Source organism: Mustela putorius, unplaced genomic scaffold, assembly GCF_011764305.1.
Source record: "Mustela putorius furo isolate JIRA1106 unplaced genomic scaffold, ASM1176430v1.1 tig00000508_pilon_pilon_pilon, whole genome shotgun sequence".
Lineage (NCBI taxonomy): Eukaryota > Metazoa > Chordata > Mammalia > Carnivora > Mustelidae > Mustela > Mustela putorius.
In genome coordinates, this window is record NW_025421402.1 from 9,784,102 (window position 1) to 9,810,184 (window position 26,083).

General features: G+C 33.5%; 2 protein-coding genes across 4 annotated transcripts in view; one reads left to right on the plus strand and one right to left on the minus strand.

Annotated features, from left to right (window-relative positions):
* The window catches only part of CDC73 (cell division cycle 73), a 116,147-nt gene that overhangs the window by 44,291 nt on the left and 45,773 nt on the right, over positions 1-26,083 (minus strand). The gene's annotated exons all lie outside the window — the stretch shown is intronic.
* On the plus strand, positions 5,727-13,464 carry B3GALT2 (beta-1,3-galactosyltransferase 2). 3 transcript variants are annotated; one of them, XM_045081143.1, is made up of 3 exons: positions 5,727-6,332; positions 10,238-10,408; positions 10,819-13,464. In XM_045081143.1, the coding sequence occupies exon 3, from the start codon at positions 10,946-10,948 to the stop codon at positions 12,212-12,214; it is 1,269 nt and encodes a 422-aa protein (XP_044937078.1). In that variant the 5' UTR covers positions 5,727-6,332; positions 10,238-10,408; positions 10,819-10,945; the 3' UTR covers positions 12,215-13,464. The 3 variants fall into 3 exon arrangements, with proteins under 3 accessions (XP_044937078.1, XP_004751558.1, XP_004751557.1); XM_004751501.3 differs by having other exon boundaries at positions 10,269-10,408; XM_004751500.3 differs by lacking the exon at positions 10,238-10,408.

Here is a 26,083-nt window from a genome sequence, read left to right on the forward strand (position 1 = left end):
AAAATAACAAATTGTAAGCTTTAAAAGAAAATATTCAATGTTTTACCATTTAATATAACTCAATAAATGGAATGAGGAAGCTAAAATAAACACAGACCTGTATATATTTAAATATTTGACTCCCTGGCCCCCAACAAACACAGAGTCAAATGAAATATTCTGGATTATAAATGCCAGAGATATTAATAACTATAACATCTGTGAAAAGTTACAGAGGAAGTACAGAAAAAATTCAAAGTCAACTATGAGGATACAGAAAAGAAACAGACTCAATATGTTAGTAAGTAATCAGGGAGATGATAAAAGAAAATGGAGAGTATAATAAAAATATAAACATTTTGATTTTTAAAATTTTGGTTTACTAAAACTCAGCAATTGTATTATCCTTGAGACACTGTGTTATTTAAAGGGAATAAAAATATTCAAAAAGCATGAAAAATTAAGATGATAAAAATGTCATGCAAACCAACTGCAATTAGGAAGATCAAAAGTATCAAAAAAGTGAAACTGAGTGACACAATAATGAATTATAGAAAACATTTTGAAACTGAAGGGAAAAATCTTAAATAAATAGAAAAAAAATTAAATTTTCTTCAAGTTACTTTGCTACCTATAGAATGATCTATGTATCCTGTCTATCAATTTCTTGAATAAAAGGAACCTAATGATAAAGCTCATACCCCTCTGCAGTTTGCATGTAAAAAATGTTCAATGTATTTGTTGAATATAAGTGAATCCCTTAGGTATCCTCTAAGGAGTTGGGGAAAGGGAAGAAAACCAAACCCTGAAGTCAAATATTACCCATTCCTAATCCTATAACCTTTGCGTGCCTCTTTCTTGCTTTGCAAAGTTTCTTTATACTTAAGTTCCTATTTCCAATCAGATCATAAATAATCATTCTGAAGAGAATTCCTTGAATTTAGAATCAAGCATATTTATGCTTCCAGCTCTTCTCAAAAAAGCCCTTTGGGGAAAACATTCTATTTCCTTCTGACTTTTTCCTTTCTTTCCTTATACTAAAGCTATTAAATAAAAAGCATTTTCTAATACTAATAAATTCCATGGGAATTTATATTCACTTTTGTGAAGTTTTAGCAGAGTTTTAAGTTTCAACACATGACATCTACCTGAATCTACAAATTGTATTGATACACTTTGTAATAAATTAACAGTGTTTACACTTTTAAATATTATCAGTGTGTTGAGGAGTAGGGAGTAAGGTGCCTGAGAACTTAAAGATACTGACTTAGTGGGCTTCACACCCTTATCAAACTCAGTATGTCTTCCGCGTGTAGGAAATATTTTACACTGACTCCTTTTAACAATCTAAAATGAAATGCACAGGTAATATAAAAAACCTATGTATGTAATTGTTTTTAAAGGAAATCAATATCCTAACATATACAAAAATGAAATTTTAAAAGAAGTTTATGATAAACACAAGTATTTCAGTATTACTCTCAGAAACAATTACACCAGAAGACATAATGAAGTAATCCGATGCTAGTACCTATTCATAAAATCACAGTGAATGTAACGATTACAGATGTCCACAGACTGGTGTACTCTACTGATAAGTCATCTACTACAAACATGAATGCCACAGGCAATAGGATTTTTTAAAATGGTGAACTACTTGCCAAGTTAAGAACAAAGTTGGGTACCACTTATTGGACACTATGACTATATACCTAGAAAAATTCAGTATATGTTAAAATTTCACAAAATACACTTTGTATTCTAATTAAATTTTAGGTTCATTTAAAATTGTCCCACCCACTATAGACCTCCTTCCCTGTTCACTCACTAAATGCCCTTCAATTATTCTGTCAACTAAAAATACCCTCATAAACTTCTACAACACCTCCGAGAAAATAGCATTTCTCCCACTGAGAACCAAAGCTCTTCAGAAGAATATTCCCTGTGTGCCAAAAAACAAATGAAAGAGTATAGGTGATTTATGCTACACTGAAGCAGCTACAATACTAAGAAACTGAAGAACATACAAGCATAATAAAAACTACTGCTGATCTTAATGCTTATATTTTCCCTTAGGATCATTAATAGTTTGTATAAATTAAAACTGATGAGGGTGTTGAAAATTAGTTCTGAAAGAGACACTTAAATTTAGCTCTGCTTTCAAGTCAAAAGAAACTCTTATATAGTATGAGTGTCTGCTGTACAAGCTGGTGAAAACTGAAGAAGAAAAATAAGGCAGGCGAACACTGACACTTGTGGTCATTCTGAGATTGCTAATTTGAAATCAGGCTAATTCCTGGTTTGTAGTAAGTTCAGGGAAAAGTAAAACTGGTTCATAAATCATCTACTGACTTCAAAGAAAAACCGTAAACTTTAATGAACACAGTCATTTTCTTTAAAAAGAGAAAACTTACTAACATTAAATAGCCAAAAATGTGCTATTTGTCCACATATTTGTAATATGAAAAAGATTTCATGATTTTAAGTCAAAAGATACAAACTCTAAGCAAACATTACTCTACGCTAAATTGTTAACTGATCTCAATTAAAACTAAAGCTGGTCTCTAAATAACTATATCAAATGGCATTTTTCAGAGTATTATGGTGGAAATGACATGTGACCCAAAACATTAAGATTTTTCTCCAGCACTGAAAAAATGGCTTGCATTTAGAGGCCAATTATTCATAATAAAGCACCAACAGGAATGAAGACCAATGTAGGAAAAACCAGATTCATGTCTCCCCTTCTCAAATTATTCAAGGATATTTGCTCATTCTCAGTAAATCGCCTGCCATGGTCGAAGCGTTATCCCCCACACCCTTTTCTCCCTTATTCTTTTTACCAAGGGCATTTAGTTGAATTTATATAGGTAGTAAATTCCCAGAAATGATTTATCTTTATTATTAGTGAGAAAATCTATATCTGATTCATCATGTTATAGTGACTCAGAAACTACTAGCCAAATGAATAAAGTAATAATTATTTCTGTACTCAATAGAAACTAAGAGTTATGTGGCTATGCAAATCCTGTCTTTAAATTCTGCCCAGGAAAATCCCAAAACCAACCTGGACAGTTCTGGCCAAAATATAGAGTTAATAGCTTATTTTTCCCATCAGATATGTTTTATATAAGGTGAAAAAGTAGACCTCTGCAAGTAAAAATTACAAGACATTTATAACTATAAAACTTAACAAAATAGCTGCCAGTTTCCTGAGTCTGACAAAGAAATCTGTCACATTTACTGAGAAAATTTAACCATAGAATTCAGATGTTATAAGAAACTAGACTAAAGGAAGAACTTCTACAAGCTTGCCTGTCATAAGATTTTTACAGTTTCTCTTGGCTGGAAACATGCAGATTGTTAGAAAAAGTCACTAACGTAACTTTTATCTGGTGTCTGCTCTGTTTTTCTGTACTTCATGTAAAGTTCTGAGGCAGCTTAATTTAAATTTAAGAAACTGATGGCAAGTGTATCTAAAAGTTTAAACTGAATTCTGATTAAGTAGACAGGCACCTTTTTATTAGTTTCTAGGAGTCTCTTTTGCTGTATTAACCCTTGCTCCATAGCAAGCACAGTTGAAACAACAGTCCACTGGGAATTCAGGGGCTCAAACCAATACTGGGGGAACCATTAACCAGGTTATGTGATGGAGTTCTCTTAATAATTAAGATCTATAATAAATCCAGTGGGACTCCAAAAGAGTCAAATCAAAGGACTAGCAAAATAATAGTTTTATCCTTCCTAGAGAAAGGGAAGGGAAGGTATCTAAACCATTTCTATCTCCCTAACATTCAATAAATTGTGCCTACCTATAAATACTGGCACACAGTAAATGATCAATATGTATTTGTTTGACAAGTGAATTAAGGTGAAAATATAAACATCCATTTGTAATTGAATGATTTCTGGGTATGCTGTGCCAGTCCTACAAAAGAACTCCCACAATTTCCCCAGCAGTGTTACCTAGTAAAATGGTTAAGAACTGAGCATAAAGACTTAGATAATCTTGCTTTAATTCCCAACTGGCTTCTCTTGCCACCAGTTAGCTGATATCTGGGATAATTATTTACAACTCTATGCATTGGTTCCCTATCTTTAAAATGGGTAGTATAATAAACTATCATTATGAGGGAAAAGAGTCATTTAACTAACAACTTAGTAAGCTTAGCATCCAGTCTGATTTGGGGTACATAATAGTCACTGCTGCTAGCTGTATAGTCAAATCCTACGTAAGGAATTACTGATAAATACTGATTTATTTATATTTATTTATTTATAAATACTGATTTATTTATAGCATAAATACTGATAAATACTGATTTATCCTAAAATCCACCTCTACTTTTGTAAAATACATTATTTTTAGTAGGCACTTCAGCATTACTCTGCTACCTACATGTAATATTAAAAAAAGTAATGAGCATGAAGTATGAGAAGACATAGGGACTAAATAAAAATTGACTTTCAATTTTCTCTTCACACTTAACCAGGAAAAGCCAAAGCTCTAGACCTTGGGTTTCCCAATTATAAAACTCTTAATATTCCTTCTAACATTTCTTGGAAAGTTGCATACACTCCTTAAAAAAAAGAAAAGAAAAGATCATAGGATTCCTCCAACTACAGAAAAATTTTATTAGCTACACTAAAAAACATGAGGGCAAAACATTTTAAAGTATTAGAGAAAGTATAAATCTGTATTTGAACTAACAGATTTAACTGGGAAAGACAGGTGGGATAAAGTGTACACGTCACTACAAATACATAGCTTAAGTTATAAAACCATAAATTTTTAGGAGTTAAAGTCCCTGAAGTCTCACAGGAAAAACTGATAATTCAGGCTATTAAGGCAGGGGGCGTGGGGGGAGACAATGCCCCGGTATTCTGCAGAAAAAAAAAAGGTGCCCAGGAGACTAACCATACAAAGAAATATTTCAGTGTATCTAGTGCTTACTGAAAAAATGTGCTTAGAGGCAACTTAATAAACAATCCTGAAATATTAGGAGAAGCACATATACTTAATAAAACCTTATTTTTCACCAAGAAGATCCTGTACAAGTGTGTTATATCCACTATATCATTTTGTTGAATTCTATCATACATGTTAATTTTAAAGAAAAGGAAAAATAGAAAATAAATGCTGACATTAAAAGGTGATGAAGAATAAAAAGTTCTGCTGCTTTCAAGAACACTAGAAAGCAACCTTAAGTGCAAAAAAGAAGTGAGCTATATCCCATCATGTGCCATTAAGTGACCCACTCCAGCTGATTTATAAACTCTAGAAAATTGGGTGTGGGAGTATTTAAGTTATAAATAAAAAAAGATGATCGGAGTCTTATCTAGAGACTAGTAAAACTGGAGCAATTTGAGAAAATAAACTTCAAAGGAAGGGATTGCACTGAAGGGGTTAAATTGCACCAAGTTATATATAAAAGCTTATATTGCTTAGGTCCTATAAAATCATGTAAGAAACATGAAAACCAACATCTAACACTAAAACATTTAGAAAGCCTGTGCTTAAGCATTAAAAAAAAAAAAGGAAAAAATAAAATTATAACCATTTAATAATCATCCCATTTTCATATGAGGCACTCATCACTACACTTAACACAGAATATATATAATTTATCAGACAGAAGCAAAATCTCTAAGCTTCTCCCTACCTTAGGTTTTTAGTCAAAATGAATGCAAACAATCACGTGGGATTCAGCCAAGCAGTGACGTTAAATTCTGCTCTGTCAGAGAGAGCATCTGTCAAGCCCACATTTAAACTGCTGCCTGCCTGTGCAGCAGCTGAGGAACCGTGGATTTCATATTACAGACTAAAACCTCAGAACTGCTCAAAATCCTTCCTGCAGCTGCCAGGCAACAGCGAAAGAGAGTTAAATCCTATTCTATTCCAATACAATCGAAGCACTACATTCTAGCTCTGGCTGCTTTACATTGCAGCTCAGTGTTATTACTAGAAATATGGATACTGAGAAGAGAATACAGCACTGCATTGTCCGGCCAGGAAAACAGCAGATGTAAAAAGCTTCAATGCATCAACTGTCGGCAAGAGTCAACAGTGCTCTGAATACAGCGGACAACTAGAGCTCTTTTGTTTAAAGAACGAGAAAGAAAATGAAAGAAAGGAAAAATCTCAGATAATTAGGACCCATATGAACAAGGAGGGTAACTCGAAGACAAGCAGACAGATGGACACTTTGGATACTGTGAAAAGCAATCGCAGGAGGCAGACTATTGGGGGATGTGCGCATGTTCGATAGCATCTTTTTTGCTGAAGTGATGGCGTGCCAAAAGTATTTTCAGTGGGCATAATCCTCTCCACATAAATGGCCTGACCAAGGAAGGTATGTCGATATCTTGTGTGTAATATTCATTTAAATGTATGTTACCTTTTCATAGCTGGGGAGGCACTAATATCTGATAAACAAGTTCCTCCAGTTCACCGTCCTTGAAACTATGAAAGGGTTTCTAGATATATGATTTTAAAATCTGTCATTGTGAAAGCTGTCATTGCTTTACTCAAGTAAATATGTAGTTTGAAATAATTTTGGATTACGAATGTACAAAAGAGAGAAAAGGATAAGAATGTATAAAAGAGAGAAAAGGCAAATAGTAGTAACAAGACGTTAAAGGATTCTCGGAGAAATTAAACTTAAAAAGAAAAAAAACTGTAGCCCTCTAAAGAAAACACAGCAAGCCTCTATCAAATTAGGTCAAAATGAATTCTTATCTAGTAAATTAAAGTGATCTCTTAAAAGCAGCTATCAAAAGAGACAGTGCAGTGAAATTATATTAAAGAGTATCAAAGATGGTCTTAATATTAAGAGCTTTTTTCAAAGTCCTTTTAAAAACACGTTATTAATATATAACAGCTTTTACTAACAAGTATCTTCCCTCCGAGATTCATCTCCCCAAATAAAGATAACAAACAATCTAAGAGAGTATCAACAAATACTATTATAGAGCTATAAGAATACTAAAAGGAAAGCATTTGCATAGGATCACATAAGGCAGTGTGAGTTTTATGCAGAGCACACCACCACAGTAGATTTGCATGTTATTACAGTGTCCATGAATGCAACTTTAAACAAAGAAATATCAATAGTTGGTAAAAATTCCACTTGAAAAATGACCTTTCATTTTAAGCAACTGACAGATTCTAAATAATCAAATGTAAGATTATTCTTGATAATTTTTAAAGTGAAATTCAAAAGAGAATATGAAAATAATGATATAAAAATATTCATGAACAGCAATAAAAGGACAAAAATTAAATCTAAACGTACCTACTGTGCTTCAAGGCTATATTAACATGTACTAACGAACTAACATCAATGGTATGTGTGTGCTGGGCAGAAATAAATTTAATAAACTAAACAACAATCACAGAATAGCAACTCATGGCTCAGGAACTCAAATTCAAAAATTTTGTACAGCTCTATCACAGATCCTGATGTTGTTCAACCTCAGAACACAACTCAATAAGCTATTAAATAATAATCACAAAAGGCAAACATTGTAAAAGACATATAAGCATTACATTCTAAAATTAAAATTATACAAGTTTATCAGGCCCTATTACTATCACATCTCACTGCCATACCATGAATTTTTATTCCACTATAGAATGAAATCAGATGGTATTAAGTAAAAAAAATTTAGTTCTGAAAAATCTCAAGTCTCTTTTAGAGCCTTTTCTCTCAATGTTAACAGCACCAATTAAACATTTTTATAAGCTAGATATCTCAAAAGCACAGAATTTTTTTTTATTCAAGCACGAATAAAATCTAGGACTGTGCCAACACAAAATAACAACACTTTTAAAAGCCAAATGATAAAAAACTGTGTGTGTGTGTGAGAGAGAGAGAAACAGAGAGACAGAGAGAAAATGAGTATGTGAGAAGTAACTGAACATTTCAGTTAACAATCTCTCCACGAACTTCAATTCATAAGATGTAAATACACATTAATAACTTGAAAAAATCAATCAAAAAAACCCTAAGCTAAATCAAACATAATTCTATGCTGAAAATGCAGAAGTGCAAATTATTTAGACTCCTACAATATTTTAACTTTTCTTTCATGTTCCCACTTTTTAAGAATTAAAACACAACAGGCAGTAACTGGATAATAATTTTAACTCTTAATAAGAGGAAGAACAGTTACTTTAATTTTACTTTCTTTTTAACAGAAAAATTGTGAATACCTGAGAAACTTTTAATAAAGAAATGTTTAAAGCTAGACACATGTACTTCATTTATCAATGGGAGATTACCAACTGAGTAAATATGAATTTAAAGCCTGGTGAGCTTAATATTTACAAACATACAAATATAATGAATTTAAATTAAGATGCATCTCCATCACCTATTGCTACAAAATCATATAGGACCATAAACTATATATTTATGCTAGATCACAATATATAATAATATACTGTTTTCTATAACATAGAAATACTAGAGATATCATTTCAGGTATACTTCTTTCAAAAAATATTAGAATTTATTATTATGATATTTGCCTTCATTCATTTCTTCAGTCATTTATTCAGAAGTCTGACCTTATATTTACTGCTTCTTAAACCATCGAATTTACACTTTTAAAAGACATAAATGATGGGACTTCAACCAGATACCAAGCATATAGCAACAAAAAAGGTGACACATTAACTTAGTTTGGGAATATTTGAAATAGATTACCAAATAAATTTTTTAAAACTTTTCCTTTAAATTTATATACATAACCCTTATATCTAGTGGCTTCTTTATGGAGTAGAAGAAGAATCATTACTACTTATCAAATATTTCATGTGAAAATAAAAGCTTAGAAAGAGTTTTCTGCACTAAATAGAATGGCCAACTATTTGCAAGTACTGGAAGGAAAAAAAAAACTGAATGTCTAAATCAGAACACTCACTTATTTTCAGGTTAGTTCACAGCAGAACTATGTTTGGCTGGTACAGTAAAGATCCTTGGTCTTTATTATAGTAATGTGAAATTAAAATTCATGTAAATTAACTCTAATAAATAGCCAACTAGGTTCTATGTTTTTAAAACACCAAACTTTAAAAAAAAAGAGTTTGTATCATAGACAATGACTGAACAATATTTTCCATTTGAGAACCATAACTTCTAAAAGTACTACATAATTTCAGATACTAGAAATTATCAAAAGCTGGCGCCCTTTACTATTATACTTTGGAAATTTGCTCCAATTCCCACCTACTTGCTCCTCCTAGTGGCTGCTGCTAGAATAGTACTTTCATTCATACATGTCTAACCCTTTCAATCAGTATTTTCCAAATACTTCATACTATACACGTGAATTTTCCTGTAATTACTCAGTTATATGAGGACTTCCATGTAAATGCCATTTCCCCAAGATAATTAAGCTTCATGTCAAGGTTAAGCAAATTTGGCATTAAGCTTGAATCTCTTAATAACCATAGGCCACACAAACAGATATACAGGCACAGAATTTTAAATAAACGTTACTACATTAAATTTAACTGACTAGTTTTCTTTTGTGTAAGAAATAATTTTCATCAAAAAAATTGAAAAAATTAAAATTAGTTATCAGCCCCCTTCTCAACAAGTTTTTTTCCTCTTTAAACAGAAATCAAGCTACAGCTCCTTTTACCCACCTCTACCCTCGTATCTTGATCCAGAAAAACTAAAAGCCAAAGAACATGAACAAATTTGTGCTATGTACTGAAAAATCTTGTTCAAAGATAACACCACCAGTTTTTAATAGGTAGCATCATGAACCTCCTATACTGACATCTCAGAATCTTTTTTAAAATCTAGGGTTTTTTAGTATCATGCTACCAGAAGTCCTAAAAATGTACAAATTCTCTGCTCACAAATGTAGAACACAGCAAAATTCAAGAATCTTTTAAAATGCACTTTGTAAAATTTCAGATTTTAAACTGCTGGCTATGATAGTACCTAGTGCCTATATTTTGTAAGAAATCTGAAAGGACTGTTCAAAGTAGTTCTTTGTTTAATTCTAACATGAAGACTCAACTGAGATATGTGGTAGTGTTCTGCCAAGGCCAAAGATAATTAAAGGATAATTTCTATATTTTAAAAATTAATCTTAAGTCTAAGAAAGGACAATGATCTGAATACCTCATCTTTGAAGTGGAAGGTTAAAATCAGAAAGAGTATTTGAAAATGTTCATCATTTATTACTGTCTTAAAATCCTCTACTGAAGTTACTGGACCCTGAAAATTAATTTTGACAGGTGCATCTTCTCATTGACTTTCTCAACACAGTAGGGGCCAGTGGAAACATGCCAAGCAGTGTACTGTGACTAACGGAACTCTGCCATAATCAACCTTGCACCGTCTGTCCCACAACTGATACATGACCATTTTACAAAAAAGGCCACTGACTGTGCACCATACCACCAATGGTATGTCAAATCAATTTTAATTAATGCCAATAAATTTTCCATCTGCTCTCAGGCCTTCTTACATGGCCTCTCTCAGGAATCTAGTAACATCCTTCTCTTCTACTGGCATACAACTTTATTTTTTTTTTCCGACATACAACTTTTAAATCTTTAACTCAGGTATGACAGAGTTACTCAGACAATGAAATAACTGAAGAAAATTAATCCATACTTCTCTCTTTGAAGTGCTTATACTGTCCTCAGTGATGTTACCAAGGGTAAGCAAATTATACACTTCATTCCTGGGTTATCGTATTTTCACAACTTACAAAATTCCTATTTGCCCTAATACTATTAACATCTGAAATCTCTTTTCAGGCAGTTCTGTAAATATTTAGCATTTTGTAAATTTTTATGTTTCATCTTTACAGAATGACTACATGGGAGACAACGTGGCTGAATTTAAAAATGATTACCAAAGAATAGTACTGATTCAGGAGAAGGAAACATTTTCTGCCACCAGTAGTATCTCATATCCCATTACTGGATATTTGCAACATGCTTCAGTGGAGGAGAAGACACTGCTGCTTTGCAAAGATGAGCTGGAATGCCAAGAGGTCTCTGTTCCGTACCCATCTTATTGGTGTACTTTCTCTAGTGTTCCTTTTCGCTGTGTTTTTATTTTTCAATCATCATGACTGGCTGCCAGGCAGAGCTGGATTTAAAGAAAACCCTGTGACATATACTTTCCGAGGATTTCGTTCTACAAAAAGTGAGACAAACCACAGCTCTCTCCGGAACATTTGGAAAGAAACAGTTCCTCACACTCTGAGGCCTCAAACAGCAACTAACTCCAATAACACAGACCTGTCACCACAAGGAGTTACAGGGCTGGAGAATACACTTAGTGCCAATGGAAGTATTTACAATGAAAAAGGTACTGGACATCCAAATTCTTACCATTTCAAATATATTATCAATGAACCTGAAAAATGCCAGGAGAAAAGCCCTTTTTTAATACTGCTAATAGCTGCAGAACCTGGACAAATAGAAGCTAGAAGAGCTATTCGGCAAACGTGGGGCAATGAAAGTCTAGCACCGGGTATCCAAATCACACGAATTTTTTTGTTGGGCGTAAGTATTAAGTTAAATGGCTACCTTCAACGTGCACTACTGGAAGAAAGCAGACAATATCATGATATAATTCAACAGGAATATTTAGATACATACTACAATTTGACAATTAAAACACTTATGGGCATGAATTGGGTTGCAACCTACTGTCCACATATTCCATACGTTATGAAAACTGACAGTGACATGTTTGTCAACACTGAATATTTAATACATAAGTTATTGAAGCCAGACCTGCCTCCCAGACATAACTATTTTACTGGTTACCTAATGAGAGGATATGCACCCAATCGGAACAAAGATAGCAAGTGGTACATGCCACCAGACCTCTACCCAAGTGAACGCTACCCTGTCTTTTGTTCTGGGACTGGTTATGTTTTTTCTGGAGATCTGGCAGAGAAGATATTTAAAGTTTCTTTAAGTATCCGTCGTTTGCACTTAGAAGATGTTTATGTAGGGATCTGTCTTGCCAAGTTGAGAATTGATCCTGTGCCCCCTCCCAATGAGTTTGTGTTCAATCACTGGCGAGTTTCTTATTCAAGCTGTAAATACAGCCACCTAATTACCTCTCATCAGTTCCAGCCTAGTGAACTGATAAAATACTGGAACCACTTACAACAAAATAAGCACAACGCTTGTGCCAACGCAGCAAAAGAAAAGGCAGGCAGGTATCGCCACCGTAAATTACACTAGAGAAGACAATTTTTTTTTTCAAATGTGCAATCTGTAAAATATTGCTAAAAGCATGTATAGTTAAAACTGATTACATCCATAGGACAAGTTTTAGTTAAAACTCATCACATAAAGGAATTCAAAAATTATTTTTTTAATTTCTGAAGGTAATTCTTAAAAATACAACATTATATAACAGAAAGGTATCCCAAAAGAATCTATTAAAAAAAACTGTATAAAAGGATTCTGTGTATTAACATGCAATAACAAGCATGCATACATCAATGGTTCGAGGCTTATGTTAAGGGCCAGTAAGATGTATTTGCATATATTTTTCACACAAATTTTAATTTAAGAAATGGAGATAGTCAAAAGACCCTTCATTTTAGAATTAGTTTTTCATTTTAACATATAATTAAATGTAAATAAAACATTACTGTCAATCTTAAGGAAACTTCGTAATTGTGCAAAGGACAAATTTTCTGACCTATTCGAGGGTTCTAAAACTATATTCTACGCAATAAGATTTAGTTGCATTAGTCCATAAAACACATTTATGAAATTCAGATGTTTCGTCAATGCAATTCTCATCTAAGTATTTACCTTTTTAAAACAACTGACACATTCATTTTCTTTTATTAGTACATATATCGGGGGAAATTATTTTGACATGATGTGATAAAATGTGAAAAATCAATGTGTCTCAGGCTCAAGTTTTTATAAGAAGAAAAAAAAAAAAAGGTAAATGTTTCAAAATAGTTTGTTTCCTGGTTGGTGTTAAGGGCCAAGCTAGCACTTCAATGAGTTGTTGTATTAGATCAGTTACTGCACTCTTAAGGAGTACTACCACTTCAAGGATATCTGTAAAAATATATCATGTTCCTCTAACGGAAGCAAAAGTAATTACAGGCAAAAAGAGAATGTATTGTTGAAAAAAGATACAGGTAGAGTGCAGCAGCAGTTTCATTCGATACATTTTTAAGATGCATGTCTGCCAAACTGCAACATATGGGAAGTTTATTTCCTGACAGCAGGTGTACACATGCCAATACTTAATCATTTTATGGCACCTACTTCTTTCTCAGAGTGCCAAGTTTACAAACCTGCAGTTTTTAATTTGGTAGATGACAATGATTCTGCGTCACCAATTTCAAACCTTTTTTTGGAGGGATGGGGAAAAACTACAAATGTTTAATGAACACTTGATGCTAGGATGACAATGTATACAATGCACTTTTCCCAAGTTTTTAATAAAAAAAAAAAAAGGTAAACGAAGAAATCTTTACTGAGTGTTACAGTACAAATAATTTTGTTTGGCTCCATTACAAATTTTAAAACGAAGAAATAGTAACCTACTAAGTTTAAAAGTGTTTTTATTTCATAAAAGTACATAAAACTTAATCTTAATCTAATGAAGATATTACTCATCCTAATTCCAAAGACAACCATTTTTATCCTTGATTCTATTTTAAAGCGATATTGTACCTAAACAGAATTTTTATAATTGTTAAAGTTCGGACCCACATAAACTATTTAAGTACTTACCATTTAATATTGTTGAATTCTATTCATACTGAATTTATCTCCCATTTTCAATTTAGTAATCTAAGTATTCTATTCTGCATAGAATAATTTTGAAAGCTAAGCTATATAATACCCCCAGCTCTTGTTTAAGTTCATTTTTCACTTAATTTATAAGTGAATCTATAAGATTATAAAAAGACTAAAATTACTAAATGCCGAAGTTACTAAATAAAAGTCACACTTAAGAGGGTAGTTCCAAATCAAATAAGTAAATCTGATGAGAGACAAAAATAACTCTTCCTTCAATGTAGAGTAATTCATTTCTATTTCAGAAGTTAGAAAAAGGGGGGGAAGTATATGTGTATGCATGTATGCGTACATGCGTACGCACCCAGAAACAGAACCCAAGCACTTCTTGCCTAAATTATGATTACAGACTAGGATCTTTAAAAGATAACATATTCCTTCTGGAAAAATTCAAGTTTAAAAAGATGACTTATGAAAAACAGAATTCTTAACAAATAACTAAATTTCTCCCAACTCAGACATCAGTTTCAAATCATTTTAATATCCCCGAGAATACGATCTTAAGAACTGACAGTAAGCTAGTAACACTCTGTTCTCAAAGAACACTGGATCAAAAAATATAGTTTCCTGATACTGCTGAAAATCTTTATTTTAAAATAAATATTCTATAATTTATTTTTGTCCCTCCACTCTCAATATGCAAGATTAATTCTTCAGAAAATATGAATTTTTACATTATAATATCAACATCTCATGAAGTATTAACTGTGTGTTATTCATGCCCAGTACTATATGATTTTTTTATTATCCATGAAATTATAATTTAAAATTATATTTGCATTGCATTTGGTCAAAGAAAAAACTCAGGAACAACTATGTAATCTTTATGAACAAAGTGATAAAAATACCAAAACTTTCAATAGTTATACTAGTTTGTTTTGATCAAGATTATAGGTGATGAAATTCTAATTTAAGCAAATAATTTAAATTTCTCACCTCTTAGTATGCAGCAGAATCATATAATCTCAACTGGAATCTTACTGACATCTATTAACCAAAAACCCCTATAAAAATAACAACAATGGCAGCAGGAAACTATTTACTGATAAATTTTATGCCTGGTTCTGTGTTAAACCACTTTACATACGTGATCTTATAGAATCCTTACAAATAACACTAAGAGATGGGAAAGGAAGACTCATTCAAGAAGTTAAATAGCTAAGATCACACAGCTAGTAAAAAGGAGCAGAGTTCCACCTTTAAGACCATGTTCTCAACCACTATGTTATTCTGCTGTATATTGCACATATGACACCTGTTATAAAGTCTAAAGAGCTAAGCAAAAACAGCCTGTCCTCTATTCTACTATTCTCTGATTAATCACTTTCTTACACTGGAGGAGCACCTGATGTTAGGTGCAAATAAAGTGAAGGGTAAAGAGAGGAAATCTGTTCCCTTTGTTATTTTCTTTTCCATTTCAATTATTTGTATCTGTTGGGCAAAACCTTAGAAAACTCTAAGCATTACAGTTTATCTCTTGCTTCTTCGGACACTGAGATCATTGTATTCACATCTGTAAACAACAGGCAATGTTGCAGTTAGAAATTATAAAAAGATGGCTATCTGCAGCACAACTGGATCACTTCTAACAAACGAAAGTGACACTGTATTTACTCACTCTACTGGTTAGTTCCCCACTGTTTTGGGATGAGGTGGTAAAAACCTTTTACCTAGCTGATTTTAAGTTTTGGGTTTGTTTGTCTTTCCATTTTCTACTGCTCAACTACAAAATTTAACTATTAAATTAGCATATGTTTAAAAAGATAAAAAGAATATTGCTACTTAGCATACATTTTTAATATACCTCAAAAAGATCAATTTATCACTTAAACATTATTCTCAGAAGATAGGTAATGCACACAAATACTAAAGCAAAGTGACATTTTGAGTTTTAGGAAGAAACCTGTCCTGCAATTCATCAATACACAAAAAAACACCCTCCTCTAAGCATGACATGACTATAAATCTTCCTACTTTCAAGATACAATATATCAGAAGAAGGGAAAAAAAAACAAATACAAAAACAAAACAATTCTGTACCTATAGGAATTGTTTTCTCTCACTTTACCAGAGCAAATGTCTGAGCTAAAGAACAACTGGAGCTAAAGCAATTGCCTCAGTCTGTTTATTAATGTAATTATTTCAAATTCCAGCTGAATTCTAAGGTCTAAATGTGAATATCTCACTTTCATCCTGAAAAAACAGGTTAAGAGCATTATAAAAAAATACTAAACAACAGAAAACTAATGTTATATGCAAAATCTTGAATTCATGCTTTTGAGTTTTTTTAAAAAATATGTATTTATACAAAAGAATAAAACTAATTAAAGTATCTGTCATAACTAAAATGCTACTAAAAACATATTAGAATGTAGATAACAGAATTAACATGAGATTCTGATGAATCAAGACAGTGTGTGTTTTCTAACATACTCAAGGTTTAAAACAAGTTAATGAAAACACACTATAAACATAGTAGTTTATTTAAAGGAATTTAATAAAACTGTTTCCACTTATGAGTTAAAAAATAAATACTACCAAGAAAATTAAAACTAGAAGAAATTACTGTAAGCCATAGCCAAAATCTACTTATTTTCAGGCAAAATTAAGAACAGAAATAAAAATGTTCAATGAATCCATGACTAGACATTGTTTTATGGTTCAATAATAGTCCTCAGGTGTCTCAGTAATAATTAGTAAAACCAGGAAAACAGTGTTCTAGAGTCTTGCCTCACTTTAATAAACTGCACTTTCATGTTTTATATGAAAAGATTCCAAGACAAAGTTCATCTAAAAAGAGGGCCAATGTTTTTGTTGTTTTCATTGAGAATTCACCTCAGTGATTCTTAAACTGAACTATAACTACAGAAAATAGAAAAATACATATATCTGCTCAATAGATCAACTCAAAGAATAAAAGGAATGTAGATAATCAGTCAAAAGCAAGATTAAAACAGTAATCTGAGAGTTTTACAGATAATACATATATAATATATACATAATACAATACAAATGGTAAAAAATTAACTCACAAAGGCAACAATTAAAAAATAAAGAATGATCACAAGTAATGAATTTTATGAAAAATATCAGACTTTTACCGAGAGGTATAAAAATTCTGACAATTTAAGAACAGACCATTTTCTTTTTACTTTTAATAAAAATGGCTATTCTTCCCCAATTAACAGTTTTCTTCACCTACATTTTCTAAATATTCTAGGAGAAAAACTGTTGTAATATAAAGGGTCAGTATAAGCCCAATCAAATCTTAATGAATATTTTTTGAAGTTTTTAGTGTGTGGATGGAAATCATGATATGAACATAAAGTTAATATGGAAAAAAGGTATCAGTAGCTAAGAAAATATTCAAAATAATCATAAAGAATTTACTATAAAGCAATAATGATTTTGGTTTATACTAACATAATAATTAGGTAGTTAAATAAGAAAAAATAATGAGGGGCGCCTGGGTTGCTCAGTGGGTTAAGCCTCTGCCTTCGGCTCAGGTCATGATCTCAGGGATTTGGGATTGAGCCCCAAATGTGGTTCTCTGCTTGGCGGGGAGCCCGCTTCCCCCTCTCCCTCTTCCTGCCTTTCTGTCTACTTATGATCTCTCTGTCAAGTAAATAAATAAAATCTTTTTTTTAAAAAAAGGAAGAAAAGAAAAAAATAATGAGACCTGAAAGAGATTCTAACATTTAGTAACCTGACATGATGAGCATGTTAGAATTTATTATTCCCCTACTGTTAAATAGAAACTGGTTGATGTCAAGACTTAATGCTTAAGATTCAGGTCAAGTCCTATACTATTACAAAAACAAATTTCAGGTGCAGCAAAGTACTATATATACTCTACTAATACTTATCAAACTTACCACATGCCAGATATTGTTAAGCATTTTAATGAGGGATTATGGGGACAATTTTATTGATCAAAGACTAAAAAAGAAATCAAACACAGAGAAAGAAATCAAGGCAGAAAATGATAAATAATACTAATCTCTACATAAAATTAGCTTTTGCCATAAACAAAATTAAAAGACAAAGGCAATCTGTAAATTGAGGAAATATTTACAATAACTGATGGTAGGACATGTGTCCTAATATAAAAAGAACTCTTACAAGTAAGAAAATAGTTTTGATATACAAAGAACTCTTACAAGTAAGAAAATATCAATATTCCAAAATATTTCAGACCATAAACCATAAATAAATCACAAACAACAAACAACAAACAAATCATCCATTAAGTAAAACACATTCGGACTCATCAGTAGTCATATAAACACACTTAGAAACTAGGTCCCATCTTTATTAAGCTGGAAGATATTTTTTAAAATAATAGTTTATGCAGGTAGTGAAAATGAGAAAGTGCCCCACCGAGGCAGTATAAATTAGTATAGACTTTCTGAAAAGCAACTTAAAAATTTTTAACCAGGGGTGCCTGGGTGGATCAGCAGGTTAAGTGTCTGCTTTTGGCTCAGGTCATAATCCCAGCGTCCTGGGATCGAGCCCCTACATCAGGGTGGGAGTGGGGGGTGGGGGTTCATGCTCAACAGGGAGTCGGCTTCTCCCACTGCTCCTACCCCCATCCATGCTCTCTATCAAATAACTAAATAAAATCATAAAAAAAAATTTTTTAACCCCCCCAAAACAAACAAACAAAACTCAGACCTTTTGAGCCATTAGTCCAAATCTATTATAAGGCTAAACTGATCATGGAAAAAAACTTTAAATTTTCAAAATAGATGTTAAACGAACTGTGCTAGTTATATAATGGAATATTATAGTCATTCAAAACCTGAATTCAGAGACTAATAACAGAAAAACAATCACATGCTTTATGAAGCAAAAACAAAACAGAACAATATATATGGTTCATATTCCACAACAATACACATTTTCCCCCAGCCAAAAGAAAACCCCAGAAAATGTTAAAAAATAAATGTCATTTCTGGAAAATGGAAAAATGGGTATTTTCTTCTTCTATATTTCTGTATTTTTTAATCTTTCCAGGTTTAAAATGAATGAAAAAGTCATTAAGAAGCTAATGAGCATAGTATCAAAGTTTGTACTTTATCTTGCATTATTAGCACATTTTCACTGAAGTTAACTCTAATAAATTTTAAACATTTTTAAAGAACTTTTTAGAAGTAGAGATGACAATCAAAATTTTAATAAAATGACCAGACTAGAAGATCTCTGAGATACTTTTTTCAATTATTCAAACATTTTTTGAGTTTACAATCTGAGACACTATGACAATAACCTGTAGGATATGGTCTAAATTTAATAAATGATGTTTGGTTACTTAACCAGTTATAATAAAAAGAATCACATCTGTTCTTCAATCATATATTAGAACAATTTCCAACCGGATCAAAGATCTAAATATCAATAAAGACACCAGTTCTATAGGGGGCAACTGAATACCTTTGTAATTTGGGAGAAGACTTAACTTCCCTAAATACGACAAAACCCAGAAGCAGTAAGAGATTTATAAATACGATTACAAAAGATTCTGAAAGAAACTCTTGCATGGCAATAAAAACATCAGCAAAATGGGAAGACAATTGACAAGCTGAGTAAAGATAGTTGCAACCTATAAAAACTTATTATCCTCAATATACTGAAAAGATAAAGAGATCGAAAAGAAGGTGGAAAAGACCAACATTCTGATAGAAAAATGGGGGAAAATATTAGTTAACAGAGAAAGAAATGATATGCCCCTTAATCACCCTTAATCGTCACCATATTATTGGGAATGCATACAAAAACCACTTACTAGGAATGCACACAAAAACCGCTAAGAAATCATTACTCACCTATCAAATTAACAAGTTAAGCCTGACATTATATTCTGTTGATAGACCTGTAGGGCAATAGACCCATTCATACATACCAGTGGAAACATAAATGGTACAACTTCTAATGGTGGGGGATTGAGAGTAGAATTTGATTAACATCCTGCAAAAGTACAGAACCATTTACCCCTTACTTACTGATTCTATACATCTAGGAATTTCTTCCCAAAACACAGTGATAACAATATGAGATAAAGGAAGCATGAAACTAATTACTGAGGCATGATTTGTAATAGCAGAGGACAGAAAACAACCTAAATGTCCATCCATATGGACCTGGTTAAATAAACCAAGGTACACTACAACATATTGGGACTATGTATCTCTAGTGGAATAGAGTCTATTAAGGAAAAAAAATTGCATCCAAATACTTTATAGTAAACAGTAAGATTAGTATTGTTACTCTGAAATTTTTACTGAAGTACCAGATAGAGCAAACAAACTATGCTAAAGTGTTTAGGAAATGCTATGAACTGAACTATTTAAGAAAATTTCTTCTTTCTACTGATTATCCAGATATATCCATGTTTATGCACATCTCCACTAGAACAGGTGTGGAAAAGCAAGTTTATTAAAAAAGAATAAAGGTTATTTATTCTCAAGGATATCACCATAAGAAGGATAAAAGTAAATAATGAATACAGGTTGGATTTACACACAGACACACACACACAAACATACATTTGGTAGGTAGAGAAAGGGAAAAAGCATGAGTGAGAGAATCATGGGGAACTCTGAGCATTAGAAAAGAAAAAAAACATCAGACTCAGATCTGGATAGCCATTAAGCCTCAAGAAGGGGAAAACAGAGAACCATCATTAGAAGTACCAAATTTACAAAAGTTCTGGTTTTTTTTTTTTTTAAAGATTTTATTTATTTATTTGACAGAGAGAAATCACAAGTAGATGGAGAGGCAGGCAGAGAGAGAGAGAGAGAGGGAAGCAGGCTCCCTGCTGAGCAGAGAGCCTGATGCGGGACTCGATCCCAGGACCCTGAGATCATGACCTGAGCCAAAGGCAGCAGCTTAACCCACTGAGCCACCCAGGCGCCCACAAAAGTTCTGGTTTAAGATGTATGTAAAAGCACAGAGTATAGACTGAAGAGGAGCTGCTTTTTTAAGCATTAAAAAGAAAAAGGTTATAACTGAGAGTATCAGATTTGAGTTACTACTGTGTATAGTTATTCTTAAACTCTACTCCTACAGAAAACTAGAGTTCCATCCATTGAAAATGCTATACTCCTAAAAAAGAATCATGATTTTTTAAAAATTCCAGAAAATTCCCAGGAGTGAAAGACTTCCTGTGGAAATCTTCCACCCCCAATTTAGAAAGTTCTAGAAGACTTTCAGTCAAGGTAGCCTGCCTTGCACTGGTCAAGCTAAGATATCAAAGACCCTCTCTTCTAGTAATTTGAATCTGAGAGAAAATAACATACACCCACATACAGAGAAAATGTAGCTAACTCACTTAAACTTCAGTACCGTGAAGAAATTCTCCATTAATTCTTATTATCCAGATCCCTAAAGCTGCTATGGTTCCTATTTCTTCTACCAACTGGTTCTCTGATTTTATGAGCTTGCCCATAATTTCCAATACTTTTTTCTTTGCTATAGTTAAGACTCCACTTTTGCTTGTAACCAAAGAATTGTAACTGAGAGAAATGCTACCACCAGCAAATTTTGAAGTAATAAAATAGCTCCTGTGATGATTCCATAATGCTCCATAAGACCATGCCCTCTATGTATTCTGCCATCTGAACAAATCAGGAATGCAAAGGTGTACAAGAACAACTTCTCTGTTAAAGCAAGCTGAGGAGCATGTGGGGAGCTCGGTCAGTTAACAGTTAAGTGTCCGACCCCTGGTTTCAGCTCAGGTCATGATCTCAGGGTCCTGGGACTGAGCCCCATATAGGGCTCTGCTCTCAGTGGTGAATCTGCTTGAGAATTCTCAACACCTCTACCTCTGCCCATCCTCCCCTCTCTAAAAAATCCAACTGAGACTATATTGCTATAAATACCTTATTACTGAGGAGAGGTCAGGGAAACAGGGTTTGGTACTTGGTTTCCTAGTCATACCACCATGAAAGAGAGCCAACACTTCTGGAAAGTAACCACAAAAACTGAATGCCTGAGCCTGATAAACTGTAAAACGTTGTCTGACCTTAGAAACTAATGAATAGGGAGGACAGGCCTACACCGTTTCACATTTGCTATTTAAAGTTGTATTTCTTAAAAAAATCTGTCTCCTGACAAGGTAAAAAGCAAACAAAAGCAAAAAACAAACTAAAAACAGTTACAACCTTCTTCCTGGTAGGTTTATTCAGGAGAAGAGAATAAATGACTCCTCTACTCTGAAGAGAGAAAACTAATAGCTGAGAAAAATTAAGATAATTTTTACAAAAATAAAATGAATCTTTAAATCAAACTTCATAAGCATTAACCCCAAATTTAAACTATTTATATGGTCTGAGTGTCTATAGGTACACCTACTGTTAATTTACAGTATGTTTAAATTGAAGTTATCTTCTCCCATCTTTAAATTTAATGCCTTTTTCATCATTTCATGTTCCGGTTAGTGGCCCTCCCCAGTCAGTGGCCACATGAGAATACCAAGAGTCACCGATGCCTTCTCTTGTTATCACCATACAAATCTATCCCTAAAACCTGGATTCCTAATGGACCCCACCCCTTTTCATCTTACTCCTCTAGTACTTCAAATGAGTAGCTCTCACTTGACCCTGCAATACCTTCACAATTGGGTTTCCTCATATTCATGCAATATTTCCCATTCTACAGCCAGAATATTACTTTAAAAACAAAAAGCTATTCACATCATTCCAGTGCTTCAAAAGCTTCCCAATGTTCTTAGGAAAAAGACCAAAATCCCTGAAATCCTTGGCCAGCCACAAGATCCATAAATGGGTCTCCTCCTTGCTAATAATCTCTATGACCAATCGTTTGGTCCAATTTGTGCATTCTACTTTATTCTGTAAATTACCTCCTTCTTCCTCAAGATTAATTTTAAGGCAATAAACAACAACAGCATCAAATTCTAGACTAGAAACACTGAACTGAAATCTGACTCAATGAAACAACCTCACCTTTTTGGCTCATAGCATTTTTAAAAATTATTTTTATTTACATATATTATTTGCCTCAGGGGTACATGTAAGTGAATCATCAGGCTTACATATTTCACCGCACTTACCACAGCCCATACCCTCCCCAATGTCCATAACCCAACCACCCTATCAGCTTATAGAATTTTTATTTTATTAGAAAGGAAAACTTTTTAAGGTATCAGATCAATTTTTCTCTATAGTGGTAAGATTCATTCACTGATTTCAATACAAACTGATACAAAAAGAAAGTATGAGTATCCTAGAAATAACAACTATGGTCAGTTATACAAACTTTAAATCCCTCGCAATCATCTTAGATTATACAGAATGGATTTACAAACTGCCTATCAAAACTTAATCATAAACAGAGACGCCATGGTGAAAGTGCTGATGATCAAGCTTATCAAAAGCCACATGTTTTAAAGGACTTCATATCACTGCATTTCTAACCAGGGATTATGATGCCTAAGAAGATCAAAAGCGAGGTTTAACTTTTCTCAATAATAAATTCAAAACAAATGAAACTGCTGGGCATTATTTCCCAAACAGACCAGTCTAACCATGTTATATTCTAGAATTCCAACATTAGGCTAATAAAATTCTCAAGTCCAGTCCTCTTTAGGGTTGAAAAAACATCTGTAAGTCTGTTTAATTTATTTGATAGCCTAGGCATTGACTCATAAGCTATAGATACAACAATGGACAAAAATAATCATTAAGTTGTTGAGGTAATACTCCTTTGACAGAAAAATATCCATTTAACAAATCTTCATAAAAATGAAAGGACAGGGCACCCGAGTGGCTCAGTTGGTTAAGCAACTGCCTTGGCCTCAGGTCACGATCCCGGAGTACCAGGATTGTGTCCCGCATCGGGCTCCCAAGCTCCATGAGGAATCTGCTTCTCCCTCTGACCTTCTCGTCTCTCATGCTCTCTCTCACTCTCTCTCTCTCAAATAAATAAATATAATCTTAAAAGAAAAAAAAAGGAAGGACAACTGTGTACCTGTCATTCAGGAAAAATGCACAATGCTTCACAAGTATATAACAGGGGATCTGACTTACTATGTGTTATGCAGGGTCAGAGAGCCTTCTGTGAGGAAATGTTAAAGCTAATGTCTAAGAAATATTAGATGTTAATCAGGCAAAGAGGGAACAATTCACAGAAGGAACAACAGGAACAATGGCCCTAAGGACCGAAAAAACAAAGACAAAAATAAAGAGAAAGATTAAGAACTGATGCTAGAAAGGTTAAAAAAGGAGGAGTAGGGGTTGGCGGCGGAGGAAACAGGTAAAACCACATTAAGACACAGCACATATTAAGAAGTAAGGTTTTTAACAAGATGGGATCAGGAGGGAGACAAACCATAAGTCTCACAAAACAAACCGAGGGTTGCTGAGGGAAGGGGGTTTGAGAGAGGGTGGTGGGGTTATGGAGATTGGGGAGGGTATGTGCTATGATGAGAGCTGTGAAGTGTGTAAACCTGGCGAGTCACAGACCTGTACCCCCGGGGCTAATAATACATTATATGCCAATTAAGAAAAAAAAGAATAATTACGGTTTTTTCATCCTAAGAGTAAAAAAAAAATCCATAGAAAATACAGCAATATTTAGAAAAAAGAAAAAAAGCTGAGGCTACTTCATGTCTAATGGCCTCTTTTTTTTTTTAAGATTTTATTTATTTAATTTGACAGACAGAGATCACAAGTAGGTAGAGAGGCAGGCGCAGAGAGAGAGAGAGAGAGAGAGAGGAGGAAGCAGGCTCCCTGCTGAGCAGAGAGCCTGATGCAGGTCTCAATCCCAGGACCCTGAGATCATGACCTGAGCCAAAGGCAGAGGCTTTAACCCACTGAGCCACCAGTGGGTGCTCCTAATGGCCTCTATCTTAACCGTTTCTGAAGCACTCTGGCTACGATGTGAAGAAAATACTGAAGAGACATATATGTACAGCAGAACAACTGTGAGACTACTGCACAATCCTAGGAAGATATAAAAATAATTTGGAGCACAGCACGGCAATGATAAGGAGAAAAAGAATTCCAGAGATGTTAGGAAGTAAGTCAACAGGCCTGCACGATGTCTAGATATTGGGGGGAGGGGGGGACAGGTGGCAAGGATGATGCCTAAAATTCTCACCCTGGCACAGAGGAGATAATGATGCCATGTTTACAGAGAGAAAAAAAACACTGTATGAGATCCTGACTGACCAAGGAAGACACAGTGAAGGGCCGTCAAGAAATATATAAAAGGACTGTGAAGTGGAAGTGAGGGCCAACATATTACAAAATCATTAATGACAATAATGAATTTTAAGTACTACTCTGTACACATATGAAAGAATGGAAAGTTAACTAAAAATACAATGTATAATATGAGCTTAGGAAACATTCATTAGTTTAACAAATACTTTTCAAGCAACAACTCTGCCAGATACTCTGATCTCAGAACTACACTAGACAGCAAGAAAGATGTGGTTCCTACCTTTAAATCCTCGTATTCAAAGAAAATTGTCGAGATAAACAAAACAGGATTACCAGAAAAAACCTGGAAGTTTTCCTGAGAAAGTGACCTTTGCACTAAGATCTGAATTATGAGGATCCAGCCTTATAAAGAGAAAAGGAAGAATGATTGAGAAAAACAGAACTGCAAAGACAAAGGCCAGGAGTTTTGAAAAAGTTGACAATTTTGCAGAAAAACAGAAAATAAACAATAAAACAATTGCAGCCAGGACCTTTCTTAAAATTTTTACTGTAGGGCAGGGGGTTGTGGGTCCTTAATCTGGAAGGGGCAAAAATAAAATTACAATTTTATTTTCAACAACCTCTAACAGAAATTAACATACCCTTAAACCTCAGTCATATTAACACTGGCATGACTCTGTCACCAAAAGAAATCAGGTGATTTGATATCACATTACAACTGTTACAGACATCTTGAAATATTGTGTACACTCCTCATACTTCAAAATTCTGGCATTTATTAGATTTGTCACTAGATCTTTTTATATAATGCATTAGTAGAGAAGCCCAAATTACTATGCCATAAATTTGTATTTTTAAAGTCTCTTGACAATTTTCTTTCAATACAATTGGACATCTTTATTTTATGTATTTTATTTTATGCATTAAAATATTATTCAGGGGCACCTGAATGGCTCAGTTGGTTAAGCTTCCAACTCGTGATTTCAGCTCAGGTCATGATTTCAAGGTGGTGAGCTCAAACCCCACATAGGGCCCGTGCTCAGTGTGAAGTCTACTTATCCCTCTCCCTCTGCTCCTCCCCCTACTAGTGTTTCAC

Excerpts from the sequence above, each read along its gene's own strand:
- B3GALT2 (XM_045081143.1), top strand. The coding sequence starts at position 10,946 with ATGCTTCAGTGGAGGAGAAGACACTGCTGCTTTGCAAAGATGAGCTGG.